The following is a 21,512-nucleotide window of genomic DNA, read 5'->3' as shown; positions in this document are numbered from 1 at the left end:
TTGTGTGCTGGATGTGTGTGGTAAAGGGGTATTTCCCCCAACTTGTGTCATTGGGTTGTTAAGAATAACTGAGGACCCCACATTACCATTCAGGCAGAGCTCTGTCTGAGAGAAGGCTCCAGACGTCTTCCCTTTATATTCATCTCTCAGCTTTTTTGAGATGACTCCTTCAGCAGAGAATGTCAGCTGGGACCCATCCCAAATGTAGCCTTTCACGGACTTGGACTTTCCACTGTGTAGGATAAATTTATAGTGAATCACACTTCTTCCTTCATCAGAGTCTTTAGCTGGTTGGATTCCCCACTGGCGATGTAGAATAGGGCAAAGGGAGTAAAGAAGGGGAAATTCTAAATAAAAAGAGATGGACAGTCTTCTCTTGGGGAAGGGTTTTCTTTTCTTTTTTTTTTTACTTTTTGGATCACACCTGTTGATGCACAGCAGTTACTCCTGGCTCTGCACTCAGGAATTACTCCTGGCACTGCTCGGGAGACCATATGGGATGCTGGGAATCGAACCTGGGTTGGCCACGTGCAAGGCAAATGCCCTACCCACTGTGATATTGCTCCAGCCCTTGGGAAAAGATTTTTCTTAAAAATTAATTTCAATTCAAAACACTGTGATTCATAAAGCCATTATACAGTCGCTTCAAGCATTTAGTGTTCTAACACCATCAGTGTGCCCTTCTCTTCACTGATATCCCTAGTTTCCCTCCCAACTCCAACCTACCCCCCTTAAGTGCGTACAATTTCAGGGGAAGGACTTACACAATTTTTTTTTTCAAAATGTTTATTTGAACTGTAATGATTTCAAGTGGTGAATGGTTTCTGTTTCTTTGTTTTACAGAAACAAACAATCACAGCTGTCAAAAAAGAGGTAATCAACCTCCCTGCTGCAGGGACCTTTGATCTGATCTATGTATGTGCATCTCTGTCTGGCTGTGCCTAGCACTGAATCTGTCTCATGCCTCAAAGTCAGCCACTTCCCCAGCCCAGCCTCTGCCCCAGCCCCAGCCCCAGCCTGATTTACTTTATTTTTGCTTTTTGGGTCACACCCGGTGATGCTCAGGGGTTACTCCTGGCTCTGCACCCAGGAATTACTCCTGTCGGTGCTCAGGGGATGCTGGGAATCAAATCCAGATTGGCTGCGTGCAAGGCAAACACCCTACCCTCTGTGCTATTGCTCCAGCCCCAAAGCCTGGTTTTAGACCCTTGAACAAAATCTTTGTGCTTTGACCTGATGCTGAGGTTTGGGTGAGGTAGATACTGAGAGCTGGGGTGTGGAACTCAGAGGCACAGCTAGAGAATGAGGGGGTAGGGGTGGGAGTGGGGGTGTTCACAGGCTTCACGGGGTCTACATCCCAGCTGGAGTCCATTCTTGCAGTGGCCAAAGGGACATATGACCTTGTTTGGCAAATTTCAACCCAGGGCTACAGTCAGAGTTTTGGTGCGTGTTGGCTAGGGAGGGAAAAACTAAGCATCTCTCTCCACAGGTGGGTTCATTGCTCTGAAAAACTCCCCCCCCCCCCCCAACCATTTTTTTTTCAATTGTTGCTATATCCCAGATGAACCCATAGCGAGCTACCCTAATTCAGAGCATGGAGTCAGGAATCTGCTGTGGACCTGAGTCCCCCTGCTACTGATATGGCTGGCTTGAGAGAGCGGGCACGGAGTTGGGGTGGAGACCTGGCTTCTGGTTCCGGGTCATAGGTGTCCTTGTAAGAGACGCTGTTGGTTGATATGTGCAGTGCTGATGTGTGTTCACATCCGTGTTTCTTCCAGATCATGTATTACCAGCAGGCACTGATGAGGTCCACGGTGAAGTCCTCCGTGTCCCTGGGCGGGTAAGTCTCTGCTTGGTTTGTCGTGGCGACTAATTTGATGAGGTTGAAGAGACAGTGGCTATCAGAGAGGGTCATCCGCCTTCCTGTCAGCTTTACCTTCACGAGTTGACTTCAGAGTTTAAAGGACTCAAGGGGAAAAAGCAGGATCTTAGGGATGAGGTACCTGGTCCTTACTGACAGTCTGTGGGTTTTCCCTTTGGGAGCCCAGAGTAGGGGTCTGTGAGATTTATGCCAAAGCCGGAGAGCATGAAGTTCTGTCCATAGCTCTGCTCTTCCTTGGGATCCTTTTATAAGTGGATGAGAAGGTGGGAGGAAGTGGAAAGTCATGGGCTGGACCCCATGTGGATCCCCAGTTGTCCATATTCCTTTATTACCCCTGTATGAGGGACATCGGGGTGATGTTTGCAGGCACAACCAGACTGGAAATCCTCTGGGTAATCTCTGATTTAAAATCCAATGGTGTAGCGGAGGAGGTAAGGCACATCCCCGGCATGTGATAGGTTTCAGTTTGATCTCCAGCACCACATATGGTCCCCTCCTGAGCACAGAGCCAGGAATAGCCCCTGAGCACTGTAGGGTGTGGCCCCAGCCACCTCCTCATTCCCACCCACCACCCTCTCCAAATTCAATTAGGACTCAATTAAATTCACATTTGCGTTATTGAACCTTCCAGCTCTGTTGATACAGGGAGACATCACGGGGCCCAGCTCTGCACCCAGCTGTGTTATCCCTTTGAGGTGTGGGGCTTTAGGATGGCCTAGCCGCCTTGACTGTCCCCGGGGAGTCCTAAGAGACCAGAGGGGGTCTCAGCAGACCAGGGGGATGGGCTGACTGGTCCAGCTCTCTCCTCCAGTGTGGTTTAGGGGTGGGGCTTCAGAATGGCTCTTCGAATATTTGTCTCCACTGTCCAAACCCTCAGTCGGCCAAATTACCAACTGCCTGAGAAAATATACCTGGATCCCCTCAACCTTCTTCAGTGTCTGCTAAGCCGGGCTCTCAGATGAGGGTGGGCCGGGAACTGGGTCCCCTTGCTGTGGGTTCCATGATATGGTGTTCTGGGGTAAAGTCGAGACCTGACATGCTGGAAGTTCTCTCTCACCCACAAAGACCCTGACAGACCTCCAAAGCTATTGGAGGTGCCTAAGACCTACTTGACAATCACTGTATCACTGTCATTCTGTTCTTCATTGATTTACTTTGCGCGGGCACCAGTAACGTCTCCATTTGTCCCAGCCCTGAGATTTTAGCAGCCTCTCCTTACTCGTCTTTTCCCAACAGTGCCATATTGGAGGCTCTTTCAGAGTCAGGGGAATGAGATCTGTTATTGTTACTGTTTTTGGCATATTGAATACGCCATGGGTAGCTTGCCAGGCTCTGCTGTGCGGGCAGGATACTCTTGGTAGCTTTCCAGGCTTTCCGACAGGCATATATACATATACATATATATATATATATATATATATATATATTTCTATGATTTGTTGCCTACTGTTGGAACCCCATCAAATTTGGTGTGGTAATTATGGAAAAGGGGTAGGGAGTGTCTTATGATGTGTCCAGGAATATGTTCACTCCTATGTGGAAACTCATGTGCTTGGCCCGAGCATGTGGAAAGCAGCCTGGAGAGTGGCAGCAGTTGGGTAATGGAGGTCGGCTGCCAGCGCTGGGTCCCTTGGGGTGGGGAAGGCTCTCACTCGCTCCCCTCTGGGGCACCCCAAGTGAAAATAGCCTGGCTCAGAGTCTAGTGGCATGGTTATGGGGGCCTCATTTTATGCTTCCTTCTGGGAGAAGCAGCTGTAAGTTCTGGAGGGTGGCCAATGAGATTTTATCTGGCGCCAGCAGGAGGTAGCTTATGGGTGTGACCCCCCCACTTGACTATATATATATATATATATATATATATATATATATGGGGGGCCCTCCCAAGCAGTACTCAAGAGAGCTGGGGGCCACCCCTGGCCACACTCACCAAGCAGACTGGACAGTCCAATGCTCAGGCTCATGCCTTGGCGCTGCTTGGGGGGCCTGTGCTGCTGGGGGTTGAACTCGGGGCTTTGTGCATCCCTGCCAAAAATGACCTCAATGCCTGTCACCATGCCTTGGCATCATCAGTACTTGGCCCGTGGACTGATTGCCTTTTCCTTCCTTCCTGCTTTTCTGCGGTAAAGCTCTGCAGGAATGGGAAGAGTGTTTGGGGGTGAAAGGAAGTGGAAGGAGTGGTTTAATTTTGTGCAGATGCAAACCCAGCGTGTTGGTCCATCTCCAGGGCGAGGGTCCTGTGGTCTGTGAGTGTCCGTGGACGCCTTAGAGGTTCACCACGGAGTGTGGACTCCTTCTCTAAGATTCCCAGCTGCCAGACACCAGTCCACAGGCCACTCTGAAGGCCTTAGTCCTTTGCAAGGGGTCAGCTCCTGCCCACGTTTGGGGCCGTGGGCTTCTTCCTTCTGTGTGACCTAGGCCTCAGAGGAATGAGTGGGCCTCAGTGCCCTAAACTAATCATGGTCCTGAGAGAGAGCCAAACCTCAGTGAGTTAACAGTGACCTCGGCCTCCCTCGACGGGCCTCCCGGGCCTCGGCACATGTGCAGACCCATCTAGTGGACACGGCCAAGGTGTGGTGGAATGTGGAGTCCAGATTTGAGTGGAGGGGGTGCAAGGGACTTGCTGAGGGATAGGGGGGTGGTGGGGAGAGAGAGGTCAGAGTTCGGCACAACCCCACAGTTCACCTGAGAGAGCTCAGAGGGTCTTGGTCCAAGGAGCTGGAGGCCGTGAGCGTGTCATGCAGTGCGAAAGGCAACGGGGCCTCTGGTCCGTGAGCTGGGGGCGCGGTTCTGCCTCTTGGCTGTTGAGTGTCCAGAAAACTGTGGTCTCTCTGCATTCTAGGATCGTCCGATACAGCGAGCAGTTCTCGTCCAATGATGCCATCATGTCCGGCTGCCTCCCCAGCAATCCCTGGATAACGGATGACACACAGTTCTGGGACCTAAATGCCAAATTGTATGTATTCTGCGGGTTGCCCCCTCCCCCCATTTTTTTTCCTTTGAGGAAATGGTTTTTCTGAGTTACAAGTCATGTGCTCTGCAAGTCATCAGCCTGTGGCTTTTGCTGAGTTTGTAGAGTTGGGCAACCTCTCCGTAATCCACTTCACACCATTTTCAGCACCCCGACAAGAAGCCCCTTAACCTTTGGAAGGGATGCTGGCCCCTGTTCCCTCCCAGCTTCTTCACTCTGCTCCCCCAGTCCTGGGCTGCCCCTCTGGGTTTGCCCAGGTGGGTGGGCTCCCTGGCAGTGCTCTGGGGGCTGTGCGGTGCCAGTTCGTGTGTGTTCTTCCCCTTTGAGCCACACCCCACCCCCTTCTTAGGGCTGGCTCCTATTTTGTTGGAGCCTCTGCTGCTTTTTTTTGGTTTTCTGAGTCTTCCACAGACCGTCCCTGCCGTTCACTCTTGTAAGGCTGCTGCTCGGAGCGTGTGTGCGGGGCTGTTGTGTGGACATGTGTTTGTGTTTCTGTCGCTCTGGGAGTGGAACAGCTGGGCCAGATGGCAGCGCCGTGTGGGAGCACACATTGTTTAATAAGCAAACTGTCCTCTTTACAGCCTCACGTACTGACTCTCAGGCTGGCGCACAAAGAAGGTCCTGCAAGGCTGGACCCGAGGCTGGCCTGCCTGGGTGGTCGTGGCTCTGTGGCTCTCTGGCTGGCTGTGATGTGTGGGCAAGGACAGACTCGCATGGGGGATACTGTTGGATCACATTGGGTTGTCCTTGCTCTTCCTGCAAGGAGCTTTAGGTTTATTGAGCCACTGTTACAACAGCGCCCCTGAGGCACACCCAGTTCTATCCAGGGTGTGTTGCTTTCTCCTTTCCTCAGCTAGTGATCCATTTAAACAATCATAGTAAATTTACTTTTTATAATGTTTCTAGCCATTTGGTATGAACACAGTAAGTGATATATTAAGCTTAAAGGTTGGCTTTTCCTGGGGACATCTTGCTGTATATCCCAGACTACAGTCCTCAGACCAGGTTACTCTTTCCTGACCCCAGCAAGGTCCTTATTCAATTACCATTTTTTTGGGTCATGACAGAGTTTGTTCCATGACCATGCTCTTAACTTATTATACTTATGGAGTTTAGCTTGTCTCCTTTCGATGCCACGGTAGCTCACAGCTTTCCCTGAGTCCATCCAGTCCCTCGTCGGGACCCTGCTTTTAGAGTGCTAGGAACTAAGGGCAACTGAGGCTTAAGTCAAGTAAATATGGATGCCCAGGAGTAGATATTATTTTGGAGTCAACTAACTCCCATCTTACAAAGCATAGCATCAACTGTCTTCCTTTATCTATACAAAAAGAACATTGCTAAACCATGCAAGTGACATAAAAAAAGAAAGAAAAGTAATATAGGATTATTAGACTATATAGAATGGAGTTGGGTGTGCCTCAGGGGCACTGTTGTGGGAGTGGTTCAATAAACGTAAGTTCCCTGGGGGAGGAGCAAGAACAACCCAATGTTATCCAACAGGGTCCCTTTGTCATGGCCCCACTTAGGGCCCTGAGGGGTTCTCTGTGAAGGTTCCTGGGCATCTCCATGGGGTCCTTAGGGGTTCTGTTAAGATCCTAGGGCTATCAGGTATCTCTGTGAAGGCTCCTAGATGTTCAGTGGCAGGATTCTTAGGTGTCTGTGTTGGCATTTTCAATATCCCTGTTGTGTCGCAGGTGTCTCTGTTGGGGTTCTTAGATGCGTCCCCTGTTTGGATGCTGTTGTTTTGGAAGGGTCAACTTGATAAGATGTCCTGGATGAGCTCTACCTGCTCCCTGTTCCTGCTGCTGGCACCTGGACTTGGAAATCCGCTTTCCCAAGGAACTGAGTCAGGGTTAGGGGGTTCCACAAGGTCTAGGAGAGCAACTAAGTCTTCTGGGCTTCAGAGATGCAAGGCTTGAGCTTTGCTGGGATCAGGGTGACGTTACCCCACAGGAAGGTGGAGGACCCTTGCCTCTTGGAGAAAGCTCAGTGTGTGCATCTGTGTATGTGTGTGTGTGTGTGTGTGCACATGTGCATGTGCGTGTATGTGCATGTGTGTGTGTGTGTTGGACACACCTATACAGTTGTGATTCATTTAAACCTGGGCTCACTTGGCGCTCAGGGCCAGGGTACAGCCCCTCTCACTGGGCTGGTGTTGTGTAGTGGCTGGGAAGGGGCAGTTGTGTAGTCATGAGTAGGTGGCAGAGTGCTCATTATCAGGGATGTTCTGGAATTTTCTCCTTGCTCAGGGTGCCCCTCCCTCGACTGAAGTGGACTGGGTTCCCTCACCTTGAGTGCCAAGTGCCTGGGAGACGTCTCCCACCCTTGGAAAGCCAGCCCTTCGTGTACGGCTCCTGGAACTCGGCGCAGGCTGCCTGTACTTGGCAAAGCTTAGTTGATGTGTGTCGGGGTGGGCAGTGAGGATTGGGTCGAGTTCTGGGCTGTAGTATTAATGGAAGTTGGGGGGCACCTAGCCTCTCAACTGTAGTCAGAGTTCTCCTGGCCACGCCCACTAAGTCCTGCCCCCGACCACGCTCCCAGGCCCCACCCCTCATACTCTGACAAATCTTGGTCCTTTCCTTGCAGGGTGGAGATCCCAACCAAGATGCGGGTGGAGCGATGGGCCTTCAACTTCAGCGAGTTGATCCGAGACCCCAAGGGCAGACAGAGCTTCCAGTACTTTCTCAAGAAAGAGTTTAGTGGTGGGTCTTTGCATTATCTCATGAAACGTTTGTCTTTGTCTCAATTTGCTCTCCTCTCTTCCTCTCCCTCCCCTCCTCTTCTCTTCTCTCCCCCCCTCCTTTCTCCTCCCACCCCTCCCCTCCCCTCCCTTCCTCTCTCCTTGTCTCCCCTCTTCTCCCCTCCTTTCCTCTCCCTTCTCCCCTCCTCTCCCTTCCCTTGCCCTCCCCTCCTCTCCCCTCCCCTCCTCTCCCCTTCCCTCCTCTCCTTTCCTCTCCTCTCCTTGGTTTTGGGGCCACAACCTGAGCTTACTTCTGGTTCTGTGCTCAGGGCTTACTACTGGCAGGACCTGGGGGACCCTGTGGGATGCCGGATATTGAGTTTGGGTCCAGCTACGTGCAAGATAAAACCTCTACCCACTGCACTGCCCCTCCAGCCCATCAGCTTGCTTTTCTTCAGCTCATGCTTCTCTGCCATTTGTCTGGGGTTACTATAAAACATGCCTGCCTGGGATACCATCCTGAGGTGCACTTTAAGTCAGGGCTTGAAATAGCAGGAGTTCTGCAACCTCCTTGGACCACTGTAATCCTGTTATGCCTTGAAGGTCTCGCCAGCTCTGCTCTGGGGCTGCTCCCTCCAGCTGCCACTGGAAATGGCCGGGATGCGTTCCATGTTTTACATGGGAGGTACACGTGACTTTTATTTTTTTGGTGGGGAGGATGCTTCCCCAGTGGTGCTTGGGGACTGGGCCCTCACCCATGGAAGTCTTGTGCATCACCCCCTTTAAGCGATGAGTGTGGTCCAGCAACTTCTTAAATATTCCACACTAGAAGCAGCTGGGAAAACCCGAAACCCATGTAGGACCAGTTTCATCAGGCTGAGCACCCAGAGTATTTACTCTGCCTTTGTCACTGGAGTGTTTCCTCTGGAACTCACTCACTTCTTTCCGACTCCAGAGCTCATGAAGCGTCACCAGTGGCCTCAATATTCAGCTGCTAACTCCCAAAGGAGAGCCCCGAGGACTCAGCCTTCGGAACTGGCCCCGTGGGACAGGGTTAGCTCTTGGTCTGAGGCAACACTTCACATTACAATAGATTTTTTTTTTTTTTGGCTTTTTGGGGTCACACCTGGCGATGCACACGGGTTACTCCTGGCTCTGCACCCAGGAATTACTCCTGGCGGTAGCTCAGGGGACCATATGGGATGCTCGGAATTGAACCCCGGTCGGCCGCGCGCAAGGCAAATGCGCTGCCCGCTGTGCTATCGCTCCAGCAAAATCCTTCTCACATCAAGCCTAGTGGCCCCGCCATGTAGTACAGCCCAGAAGAGCAGGAAGGGAGCCGAGCTCAGAGCCAGGCGTGCACAGAGCGCCACCTACTGGCACTCTGGGGGAATGACACTGTGAACTTCCCTCCTGCTCTCAGGCGTGATTCTCCCTATCCAAGAAAAGTCGCTGTATTTTAAAAAGTAGCTCTAGGAATGATCTCCCGAGGGTCTTGAGGATTCAGGGATGAACGGGAAAGATGAATATGTTAGAAATTTTTTTTATTTTTTGCTTTTTGGGTCACACCCAGAAATGCACAGGGGTTATTCCTGGCTCTGCACTCAGGAATTACTCCTGGTGGTGCTCAGGGTACCATATGGGATGCCGGGAATCAAACCCGGGTCGACCATGTGCAAGGCAAAAGCCCTATCTGCTGTGCTCTTGCTCCAGCCCCCTCAAAATGTTTTGATCGAGATAAAAATCACATGCCAAGCATACGTTCGGTGGTTTTATTCACGAAGATGAGCATCTGTTCAGGGTAGAATCACAAAACGTTTTCACCATCTCAGAGAGAAAACCATGACTCCTCAGAGGCCACTGAGGTTCTCTTTCTTCCTCTGTGCCCTGCCCCTCATGGCCTGCCCTGGGCCGCTGCTAATTTACTTCCTTCACGGACTGGCCTCCCCCAGACATTCCCTGCGCGTGAACCCAGATGACCATGGCTTTGGTTGGACGTTTTCAAGGTTCGTCCATGCAGGAGTCCATGACTATGCTTTGTTTCCTCCGTAGTGTGAAGAAATGGCTTAGCCATTCGCCATTGGGTCACCTCTGGAGGCTTCTATTTTTCGGCTCTTGTGATGAGCCGTTCCTAGCCATGGGCAATGTGGTCAGCACACGGAGAGGCTTGCCTGTACACCTGTGCCCTGTGGGTTCACGGCTTGGATCGTGCAGGCTGAGAGGTCCTGAGTTCTGGTTGAAGAGGAAGGGCTGTAGAGAATTATGGGGTGGAAGTCGTTTATTTATTTGTTCAGGGTCACACCCGGTGATGCTCAGGGGTTATTCCTGGTGCTGCACTCAGGAATCGCTTGGGGGACCCTATGAGATGCCGGGGACCAAACCCAGATCAGCCATGTGCAAGGCAAACACCCTCCCTGCTGTCCTATCTCTATGATCCCAAAAATAGTTAGTTTATTACTTGCAGCCTTTCCTGGTCTGAGATACGTGAAGTACTCTGGAACGAAAGGCAGGGATATGCTGGGCTGTTTCCCACACTGCAGTTTTCCATGATCCGCACATACAGGCACACACATGCGTACATATACTGACACACATACACATGTGAACCTTAGCACGTGCACACAGTGCATGTACACCCAGGTACACACAGGTACACACCCAATTAACACACACACACAGGCATACGCAGGAATTTTCTTGGTCCTGATGTGACAATCTTTTATTTTAAAAAAAAATAACCTGTGGGGCCAGAGCGATAGCACAATGGGTAGGGCATTTGCCTTGCACGCAGCCGACCTGGGTTTGATCCCCAGCATCTCGTATGGTTCCCCTGTGCACCGCCAGGACTGATTCCTGAGTGCAGAGCCAGGAGCAACTCCTGAGCATCACTGGAGTGATGCCCTGTGACAGGCCAAGTTCTCACACTAGCCCCGGGTACTGTGGGGGGCTGGTTAGAGAACTCCAGTGGAGGAATGAAAGGATTCAAGGGAGCTGACACTCCCTCTGCTTCCTGGGCAGCTGAGTCTCTGGCTGGGGTGACCTTCCAGGAAGTGGCTGGGTAGCCATCTGCATTGCACCTTTGGCTAGAATGTTCCTGACTCAAGAGACAAGGTCTCTGAGTTCACACAAAGGAGGCAGACATTGTGTGTCCGCAGGAGACTGGGGCTGCCTCTGAGAAGATGCGGCAGTGCATTTCTCAAGCTCTAGCAAGTGCATGGGCTAGAAGGGATGGGGCCCTGGGGGTGGAGCTGAGCTTGCCTGTGTGTCCCCTGGGCCCGGGGCTGCAGAATGGAGGTTTGTCTTGTTCCTCTTCAAACATATGTCTGGCATCATCACCACTGGATTCACCATGGGGCGTGGACAGGCTGCACGGCTCTGTGGGCAGGGCTGGGGGCATAAGGCCTAACTGTGGGTATCGGGCTGGCTGGGAGGTCTGTCCACAGCTTCCAGGATCCCTGCAGAGTCAGACGGACACCAGCCTGGACCAGGATCTTCCTAGCTCACCTGATGCTATCTCTTGCTTTTCTCTTGCTCCCTGCCTGGCTGTCATCCCTGCGGCTCTCAGGGGAGAACCTGGGCTTCTGGGAAGCCTGTGAGGACCTGAAGTATGGCGACCAGTCCAAGGTCAAAGAGAAGGCGGAGGAGATTTACAAGTGAGTGAAGGGGATGGAGGTGGAGGGGCCCTGCCAGGCCATGGCACTGCATGCGCCAGCCAGGCCCCTGTGGCAGCTTCAGGGCCTGTCCCCACCCCCCTTCCAAGTCCTGCTCTGCTCTGGGTTCCTCTGAGCAAGCCTGGCCAGGGGAGGCCTGTGGGGTCTCTGATGGCTCCGTGGAAGTTTGAGTGTTTCCAGAGCAGCTGCCCACTTCTGAGGCAAAGTTTTGGATTGAACCCCAGTCTGCTGAGATGGTGTATGTGCGTGTATATGTGTGTGTGCACATGTGCGCATGTATGCGTGTGTGTATGTGTGTATGCGTGTGGGTGTGCATGTGTGTGTGCATGCATGTGTGTGCATGCACTCATGTGGTATGTGCATGTGCGTGTGTGTATGTGCATGTGTGGTGTGTATGTGGGTTTGCATGCATGTGCACGAGCGTGTGTGTGCATGCATGATGCGTGTGTGCAGTGCGTGTGTGCATGCGTGTGTGCATGTGTGTACGTGTGCGCGCACCTGTGTACGCATGTGTGCGTGTGCATGCGTGTGTGCATGCATGTGCGCATGTGTGTGTATGTGTGTGCATGTGCGTGCGTGCGTGTGTCCTGACCCCACACGGGTGTTCCCTCTCCTGTGACCCTCTGCCATCTACCCTGGAGGCTGGAGATGCCCAAACGAAACATCCCGAGTTCCAATCCCGGCAAGGCGGTGTCCTGGCATTGAGGAGGTGGCTGGCCAGCCCGTTGGCGTTCACCGTCCCTCAGACCTGAGCCAGGCCCCCCACTCCATCCCCTCCCAAGCAGCTGGAACTTTCCTCTGTGACTGGGTCTCGCTGCTTTGGCTCCCCCCTTACCTCCCCCATGTCCCCGTTCTAGACTCTTCCTGGCTCCAGGAGCCCGGCGGTGGATCAACATCGATGGCAAGACCATGGACATCACGGTCAAGGGACTGCGGCACCCCCACCGCTACGTGCTGGACGCGGCACAGACTCACATTTACATGCTCATGAAGAAGGTTGGGGCAGGGCTGGGAGCCCAGGAAGCCTTTTTATTTTTATTTTATTTTACTTTAATGAATCACCATGAGATGCACTTACAGATTTTCTTACTTATGTTTCTATCAAACAACGTTTGAGGACCCGTCCCTCCACCAGTGCCCATTCTCCACCCCCAATGTTCCCAGTGTCCCTTCCGCCACCCCCACCCCCTCCTACCTCCTGCGTCTGTGGCAGGCACCTTCCCTTTTACTCTCGCTCTCCTTTGGGGTGTTATGGTTTGCAATATAGGCACTAAGCAACCATCATGTTTGGTCCATAGTCTACTTTCTGCACGCATCTCCCATCCTGAGCGATCCCTCCCACCATCATCTACTTAGTGGTCCCTTCTCCATCCCACCAGCCTTTCCCCCCAGCACATGAGATTGGCCCCAGGAAGCCCTTTTTCTCCCCAGCTCCCTGGAAAGTTGTTCAGACACAGAGAACGTGGTTTATACTCACCCCCAATTAAAAGCCACATTGGGTTTTTTGGGGTGAAGAGAACCTAAGACCAGACACCACCAGCAACAACTCACCCCCCCATCCCCTCTTCTAATGAGAGTGAGTCATCCTGAAATTGGGGTGAAGGACAGGAACACCTCCATCCCTGGCAGACTCAGCTCCTCAAGGTAGATATCCACTGGATGCTGGACAGGTTCATTTGTCACCTGTCTGCTATTTCCTGCAGCCCCCCCCCCCCCCCCGCCCCCAGCCCAAGTTTGGGGACTCACAGCTGAGCCCTTCCACTTCAGGCACGCCAACCCGCCTTGTGACCAGGGAAACCGATTCTCATCTCCTCGCCCCCCCTCCTGCGAAGGAGGCGCTGAAAACATGCAGGGGGCGGCCACTTCATCCGCCACCTCCCCTCCCCTGATAACTGCTTTCCTCTTGCTCCCTGCAGGACTCTTATGCCCGCTATTTAAAATCCCCCATCTATAAGGAAATGCTGGCCAAGGCCATCGAACCCCAGGAAACCACCAAGAGAAGGCAAGTGGGGGTGTTGTGAAGTCTGTGCCCTGCTGGGCCCTGCTGAGAAGTGCCAGCCAAGAGCCATTATTAAGATGTTCTACTTGATAACAGTGTGGGGCCCACGCTGAGCGGGGGGTGGAGTATGTGTGTTTGGGGGTGGGGTTGGCATTAGCGGTCCCTGAGGCCTGGAAACTCCTTTGTAAGCTCTCGAATGCTGCTTCCCCAGCATGGCTGTGAGCCAGACCCCCGGTAACCCAGATCACGGATGTAGCATTTGGTTGGGTTTTGCCGGTGGGTTCCCAGGTACTGCATCTTCCCCGTGTCCAGGAGCCCCTGTTGGCTTCTGTCCCCACGTCTGGTTCTTCCCTAGTACTGGGCAGGCCGCCTGGACAGGTCAGCCTCAACCTGTCAAGAATATGGCCTTGGGGACATGGAGCACGTGCTGTCCCCTGAGGCCGCAGCCCCATCTCTCTTGGCACCTACAGGGACTCAAGGTGGCAGTGGGCTCCAGAGCTCTGTAGTGGGTCTGGCTGTGGTCGCCCCAATCTGACGGTAGTGGGGAATGTCCCCCCTATATTCTACCCAGGTGGGGAGGGGAAAAGAGCCACTGCCAGACCGGCTCTGGGGTCTCCGGGCCGGGTGCTCAGGGAGGCAGAGAGGCATGTTCTGGGCCTCGTCTGCCTGGGCCTCGTCCACCCGTCTCACTGTCCTGTCCCTTCTCCTCCCCCCACAGCTCCAGCCTCCCATTCATGCGGCGCCACCTGCGCTCTAGCCCGAGCCCCGTCGTCCTGCGGCAGCTGGAGGAGGAGGCCAGGGCCCGGGAGGCCGCCAACACGGTGGACATCACCCAGGTCATGAGCAAGCTGGACCGCAGGAGCCAACTCCGGAGAGAGCCGCCTGCCCACTGAGCCCCCCGAGTTGGGGCTGGGGCAGGGCCCGCTCCGGGGAGGGGGGACGCCCGAGAAGGGTCTAGTGTCCTTTTGTGTGTGTGTGTATGTGTATGTGTGGGGGTGGGCTCCCAATGCCCCAGATCATCCTGCTGTGTCCCCTGGGGCCACCCGACTCAGCCCTGTGTCTGCTCGGACCTCAAAGGCTTCTTACTGTGAGAACCAGAAGCAGCAGCTCTGCACCCCCGACTTGGTCTGAGTCCTTGGGGACCCCTTGCTGGGGTGGGGTCTGCTGCCCGGCTCACACCTTTGACCTGAGCTGGCCCTTGGTTCCACCTTGTAGACCCGCACCCTTCCTCATGCTCAAGGTGCGAGGACTCAAGCTGGAAACCTTTGGAGTGAGTAGGGTGACATGCCCTTCTGAAGACCCTCTGGGGGAGGAATTCCCCTCCCACTCCCCTTGTCTGCGTTGGTGATCAGAGAGCTGGTGCATGTCAGTGACATTCTGAGCAAGAAGCTGGGAGAACATTCTGGAAGGTTCCTTCCATGGTGAGGCTTCCCTCCTGGGCGGCTTTATCTTGTCAGGGGTTCCAGAAGGCCAGTTGCTGCACCCCTGAGCCCCACAGTCTGTTGCTGAGGTGTCAGCTGGGACTGAGACTCCCTCTCTGCCACTTGATTTTATTGTCCAAAGCAATTTACAAATCCAGCCTGGAGTCAGGGGGTTTGGAATATAAACTCGCTCGTTAGAGGGACAATTTCTTTTCTTTTCTTTTCTTTTTTTCTTTTTTTTGCCTTGCACACAGCCAACATGGTCGTTCCAGAGTTCGATTCCTCCGCCCCTCTCAGAGAGTCCGGCAAGCTACGGAGAGTATCTTGCCCGCATGGCAGAGCCTGGCAAGCTACCTGTGATGTATTCGATATGCCAAACACAGTAACAACAAAGTCTCCAATGGAGACGTTACTGGGCCTGTTCGAGCAAATCGATGAACAACGGGAGGACAGTGACAGTGACAGTGTTGTTTTTTTTTTTTTGTTTTTTTTTTTTTACTTTTTGGGTCATACCCGGTGATGCACAGGAGTTACTCCTGGCTTTGCACTCAGGAATTACTCCTGACAGTGCTCAGGGGACCATATGAAATGCCGAACACGGGTCGGCCATGTGCAAGGCAAATGCCCTACCTGCTGTGCTATCGCTCCAGTCCCAGAGGGAGAATATTAGCCGAGGGTAAAAGACACACAGAGAGGGAGGGGAGAAGGATTGGAAGTCTCACAGCAATCCTGAGGCACTGGTCCTTGGACCAACTGTGTCCAGGAAAGGGCTGTGGGAGGGAGATGGGGGCGGAGGAGGCGACTTCTTGGAAGTGGAAGTGGTTAGGCCAAGGAGGAGGGAGCTGGAATATGCAGAGGATGTGGGTGAATTCCCAGAGGGGCGTTCATGGCAGGGGTCGGTTCCCAGGGAGCTTAGAAGCCAGGAGCAGCGGGCAAGGCGAGGTCACTGGGGGACTTTCTTTACCAGTGTCAGGAGTTTCTGACTCTTCATGCCAGCAAAGTGGTCTTGGCCTTCTCCCCATCTTCCTGGTCACAGACAGACTCAATGATCTCTCCTGAGGAATGTGGGAGTCCTCCGACTCAGAAAGGGAGCCCCTCTTTAATGAATCACTTGGTCCACAGACTCCCAATCATATCCCGAGCCCAGTGACTGGGGAAAGGTTACGCACAAGCATATATTCCCACAGTGGCACAGATGGATGGGCTGGTGGGTGAACGGATGAACGGAGAGAGCCCGGGGGTTTGGAGCAGTCCTCTTGGGTTCTGACTCTGGGTTCTGACTCTCGGGTACCTGGAGTCTATCCCTGAACCTCCTGGCTTTCGCATCTGTGGCTTGAGGGGCTGAGACCAGATTCTTAAATCAGATTATAACTCCTAGGGAATCAGCATCACTTTTTTTTTTTTTGCCCTCCCATTTTTGAAGATTTGGAATGGGAGGAAAGTTAGGTAATTAAACAGATTTCACACTCAAAGAATCCTCCGTAGCCCATGCATCCAAATGTGAAATGTCCATGAATGTTTAAAGATAAAATGGAGACATCAAAGGCATGTCATGCTTGGCGGCGGCAGGTTTGGGCTTTGCCCTCAAACTCTGGAGAGAGTGCGCGCGCGCAAGACTGAGAGCAAGTGTTTATCCAGCTCTCCCGCTGTGTGGCCTACTTTTGTGGGAAAGTTGAAGAAGCATGAAAGCAGAGAGCTACTATCCCCTCTCCTTTTGCTGTCGGAGCTGAGTCCCAAGAGCAAGATGACCGAGAGGATATGGAATAGATCAGGAATCCCCAGGGCACTGATCATATATTTATTTTGGATTCACCTCCCCCTTCCTGCTCCCTCCCTATGAGGGGACTGTCTCCTGCCCTCACCCTCAACAGATGACAGGGTTCTCTGTGTCTGACACAGATAGACACACCATACCTGTCGGCAGAAACTGCTTCCCTGATAGACATCCAACACTCCCGGCCAATCAGAAGCAAGTTAACCCAGCAGGTGGCCATGCATTTGTGGGATGAGGAAGGGGCTGCGTATCTGTCTCATGTGGTCATGCATTTGTAGGATGCTTACGTGTCTTGGGGACGGATGTGATCAATGGCGGTACTCCCAGATGGTCAGCAGTTATAGATCCAACCCTTGACTGGTATTAGAATAGGGGGGCATGCCGTGGTGGAGGCAAACACCTCCACTGGGTGTTCTCTGCTCTTCAGTGAACAGGTGTGCCTGAACGTGAGTGATTGTAACCCAGGGCAGGATGAGAGTCAGTCGGTTGGATGGCAGCCAGAAGCACGCAGTGTTGGGTGCCTGGCAGGTCCATCCAGACAAGGTTGGTGAAGGAGGCCCGTTTGTAGTGGACCTTGAGAGGAGTCAGCAGAGACCCAGGAAGGGCCACTGTGGGGCAGAGCCCTGAACTGGGCTCTGCTGGTCCATTTGGAGCTTGTGGAATCTGAATGAGTGACGCCTCCAGGCAGATGTGGTCTGGGGGTGCAGGGTGAATTCCTGCCCCTCCTACCCTCGGTCAGCTGCATTTTTCGGGGTCAAGAAGGTACCTTGTTAGTTAGCCTGGAGCCTGGGTTGGAAGTGGGAGCTGAAGCCACAGGCTGGGAGGATTTCCCCTTGGCCGTGGCAGCTGGGACAGACCCTGAGAGCTGAGCCATGTCTCCTAGTGGGTGCTGAGGGCATCGTCGTCTTTGGGGACCACCAACTCCTTCTGTCTCTAACTGCTATTGCTCCCCGCTCAGGTGTGTTTCTCCACCGTGTCTGAACAATCCATTCATGTTCCTTTTTCTCATGAGGGGACTATGAAACCCCTAAAAAAAGGCGAGTCCACTATCTTGCTGACTTTTGTGACCTCGGCTCTAGAGATTGTGTAGGCACACGGTGGATACTCAGCGCGTTTGCTGAGCCTCACCCAACGGGGTGATGAGGGATCTAGACTTGGAGGTGGGGTAGGTTGTTGTGGTGCTGATGTTGATCAGGAAAGGGGCTGTGGTTTCAGAGCAAAGAGGAGAGAGGCTGGCTAGGGTCTGGGTGAAAATGATAGCAGAGGAAGAATTAACGGGAGATGACCCAGATGTTTTGAAGACAGGCATGACATTGAGAAAGAGATAAGAACGAAAAGGGTCTGAATTTTTGTTTCCTTGATGTCATTCCCAACCGTACTCAGAGATCACTCCTGATGGTTCTCAGGGGACCCTGTGCAGTCCTAGAGATCAAACCTGGGGTAGCCACTTGCAAGGAAAACTCCTATCCCCCTGTACTGTCTGAATCAGGGGCTGCATTTTGTAGCTGCCATGGTGAGTGTATCAGGAAGGAGTTTCAACATCCTGATGGAAGTGTTGCTTACCACCTCCCCCTCCACAGGGATAAATATCTACAGAGCTCCTCTGTGCTGGCTGGGAGGAGGCAGCAGAGCTCCAGCCTGGAGTAGAGACCAGCAAATCCTGTAACTCACTTGGCAAAGCCATGTGGCCAGAGAGGTGGAGGAGGAGATAGTTATCCCTGCAGGCAGGCATTGAGGAAACTCTACTAAGGTTGACTAGAATTATCCAGTGGGGAAGAAAAGTGTTATGGTCGCCAATTATGAGATCCTTCCAGAGAGGACTTGGGGTACACTGTAAGATCTCAGGGCCCTGGTTGGGAAGAACCCAGTGTCATACCTTCCCACGCTACTGCTCAAAACTGGACATGTCATTTCTTTTATTTGCAGGGAGGGTCACACCTGGCGATGCTCAGGGGTTCCTCCTGGCTCTGCACTCAGGAATTATTCCTGCTGGTGCTCAGGGGATCCTATGAGATGTTGGCAAGTGAACTTGGGCTGGTTGCATGCATGGCGAGCACCCGAGCTGTCACACGATGTACCTGTCCAGCTCCAGACATGTTCTTCTATCATCACACTTTTTACCGTGATTGCTCGTGGCTGCCCAGTATAGAGAGACAGATCAGGATTCAAATCCTGAGGTGTCATGAGCCTAAGAATTAAGAGCAGCTTGAATCTCTTTCCCGTCCTTCCTTGGTGTCCCGTTCCACTCTTCTTCTCTCATCTCCCCGCCATGGTCTCTTGTTATCTGGGTTCTGCCTCTCCTCACCTGTCCAGACCAGGACCCAGGGCTTCAGCTTCCGTTGGTCTTCCGCTCTTCTGGTTTTTCTGGTTCTCAGATTCACTCAACAACTCCCCAGAGGCCATCCCAGTGCTGGGTGAGTGAGATGCCAGAGGGGAGCCTAGAGTCCAAGGGAAAGATGTTGACCAGAGGGTGAATAGCCACACTGGAGGTGGGCAGGGGGCGTGGTGCTTTAGGAGACAAAGCAGGGAGGCCTAACCTGAAGACAGGGACTAGGGAAATCAGAGGAGGCAAAAGCAGACGGGTTCTGGGGGCACCTCATTGGTGAATGTGATTATGAGTAGGTGCCCATGTGGATGCCCTCTCCCAACTCCATGTGGCTGTCAAAGTCCCCCTGGCTTAGGCATGGAGAGCCTCATCCATCCCTGTGGCTTCACTTTTCCTTCACTCCAGGCACCAGCTCTTTTCTCCCTTTGCTTCTCCCAACTTCCCATCTTAAGTGTCTCTCAGTGCTCTGCTCTTGAACCCTGGAACCCAGCAGGGTTCTCATATCTTTTGCTAGTAGAACCAAGGCTTGAGGCTCTGAGGTCTATTTCTTGCTTCCAGGAGGTGGCTTCTGCATCACTAGCCTGAGGTCCGTAGCGTTAGATAGGACCATCCCTCCTCAGCCTATTGGCGGAATTGAATCTCAACCTGGAATGATTCTTATTTGCATAGTTTCACTGAATTATTGAAGTCATTACATTATCCTCTCTAAGCCCAGGTATGGAGACTCCACTTTACTTTCTTATAATGATATTTTAAATGATTTGAGGCCCTCTACCCATGATGGTATATATTTTGTGTTAGCATATATTATAAAGGACTTTTCTTCGTATGGTTCTATGGTTGTGTCTATGGTTGTATGGTTGTATTTTAAACCCAGGTATTTAGAGAAAAGACTGCTTTCATTTGTGAGGATTAGGTGGAAATGTAAGTACGTGGGACAAGTCAATATAAGTAAATCATTTAGGAGAATGTCTGACCACAAACCAGTGCTCAGTAATGCTTGTTGCTCTTCTCACCAGCACTGCTGTTCGCATCCTTGCCTCCCTGCTACTGACAGCATCCCCATCACCACATCCTCACAGTCACCATTGCCATTTTCACCATCACCGTCATCATCACCATCATCTTTGCCACCACTCCCATCATCATCCCTAAGCATCCTAACTGTCCTTCTCCTTCTCCTTCTTACCACCATCAGCACCATTTCCCCCACCTCGTCACCACATCCTCACAATCACACCATGACTCTTACAGTCATCTTCGCCATCCTCATCTCATTGTCTTCATCACCATCAGCACCACCATCCCTGTCATATTTATCATGTACCATCATCCTTACAACAACCACCTCTGTCCTCCTCCTCCTCCTCATCCTTGAGCTCATCATCATCTCCATCCCCAGTACTGCCACCTTCCCTGCCCCCCACCCTCATCCTTCCCCCTTTATCCTCATTCTCCTCATCCTCACCCTCACCACCCTCATCCTCATCCTCATCACTCCCATCCCCTCCATTTTTCTATCCCTATTTCATTCACGATATTAGACTAAGATTTCTGCTTCTTTCTACCCCCCCCCCCCCCAGATTAACTAATGCTAGATCATTTCAGGCATAGCCTGAGTTTTAAAAAAATGTTTTTAAGAGAAAATTTCTTTCTTCTTTTCTTTTCTTTTCTTTTCTTTTCTTTTCTTTTCTTTTCTTCATCTTCTTTTTTTTGGCTTTTTATGGGTTATACCTGGTGATGCTCAGGGGTCACTCCTGGCTCTGCATTCAGGAATCACTCCTGGTGGCACTCGGGGGACCATATGGAATGCTGGGGATCGAGCGTGGGTCGGCCGTGTGCAAGGCAAACACCCTTCTCGCTGTGCTATAGCTCTGGCCCATGTCCTTTTGTTTTTAAAGCACTGCTGTCTCCGCTGTCTTCTCTGCTCTCTCAGTCTCACAGGCAACCCTCCGGGGTCCTCAGGATCATCAGGATATACTGAGGGAAAGTGGGGAGGAGTTGATGGCTGGTCCTCTGTCCGCAGCTAAGAGAGGAATCCTCAGCAGCAGTGCAGTGACACTGGGTCCCGAGTGGTCCCAAGTATCACGTGGGAACTAAGGATCCATTCACAACAGAGAGGTCCTGTGCTGGGGGTTCCTGGTGAGGTGACTGGGAGGGGTACGCTGCATCACTCACGTGAAGGTTTGTCTAGGGGCTTCTTGTGCTCATCTGCTTGGTGGGGTGGACTGGGAAGGTCCTGGAGGAGGGAACCATTCACCTCCCAGCCTGCATGTGAGCCGGAATGCAGCCCTCTGTCACCCCCTCCCCCATTCTGAGACAGCCGGGCAGCCCTGCCGATGCTTTGCCTGTGGCCTCATCTCATGCCCATGTGCCCGCTCCATTCCACGCTGCCCTCCTCCTTCTCTTGGCTCCCCTGCAGAATAAAGACCCATCTCGCTGTCACTCTGTCTCTGCCGTGTCTCATTTCTTTGTCATGTGTCTGCATGCCACCTCTTTCCTGACTCCCACCGGTGGTGGGGCTTGCTGTGTCTCCCAGGAGGGGGACGGAGGGAGAGAGCGTCTAGGACTAGTTGGATGTGTGCCCAGAAGGAAGGAATTTCTTGGGCCAGGTAAGTGAAGCACCCCCTCATGATCCTGGGATTCATCCTGGAGAAGGAGGAGAAGGTGCTAGAAAGGGGTGGGAGGGGAGAAGAGGTCAGGAGGACATAGGATGGGAGCGTGTGAGGACTGGATGGTTCTCTCATTGGCTGGTGCCATAGCTACACCACAGGCCTTGATTGGCATCTCA

General features: G+C 52.6%; 1 protein-coding gene across 1 annotated transcript in view; it reads left to right on the top strand.

Annotated features, from left to right (window-relative positions):
* RGS9 (regulator of G protein signaling 9) overlaps nt 1–21,512 on the top strand; it is a 65,090-nt gene that overhangs the window by 38,169 nt on the left and 5,409 nt on the right. Inside the window, exons 10-17 of the mRNA XM_056127927.1 lie at nt 844–873; nt 1,779–1,840; nt 4,722–4,835; nt 7,437–7,552; nt 11,096–11,183; nt 12,059–12,197; nt 13,118–13,203; nt 13,919–14,036. Coding sequence (XP_055983902.1) covers nt 844–873; nt 1,779–1,840; nt 4,722–4,835; nt 7,437–7,552; nt 11,096–11,183; nt 12,059–12,197; nt 13,118–13,203; nt 13,919–14,036 — 753 coding nt within the window. The remainder of the gene's footprint in view (nt 1–843; nt 874–1,778; nt 1,841–4,721; nt 4,836–7,436; nt 7,553–11,095; nt 11,184–12,058; nt 12,198–13,117; nt 13,204–13,918; nt 14,037–21,512) is intronic.

Source organism: Sorex fumeus, unplaced genomic scaffold (genome assembly GCF_029834395.1).
Source record: "Sorex fumeus unplaced genomic scaffold, SorFum_2.1 ptg000063l, whole genome shotgun sequence".
In the NCBI taxonomy this organism is placed as follows: domain Eukaryota; kingdom Metazoa; phylum Chordata; class Mammalia; order Eulipotyphla; family Soricidae; genus Sorex; species Sorex fumeus.
This window is presented reverse-complemented; position numbering and strand designations above follow the sequence as displayed.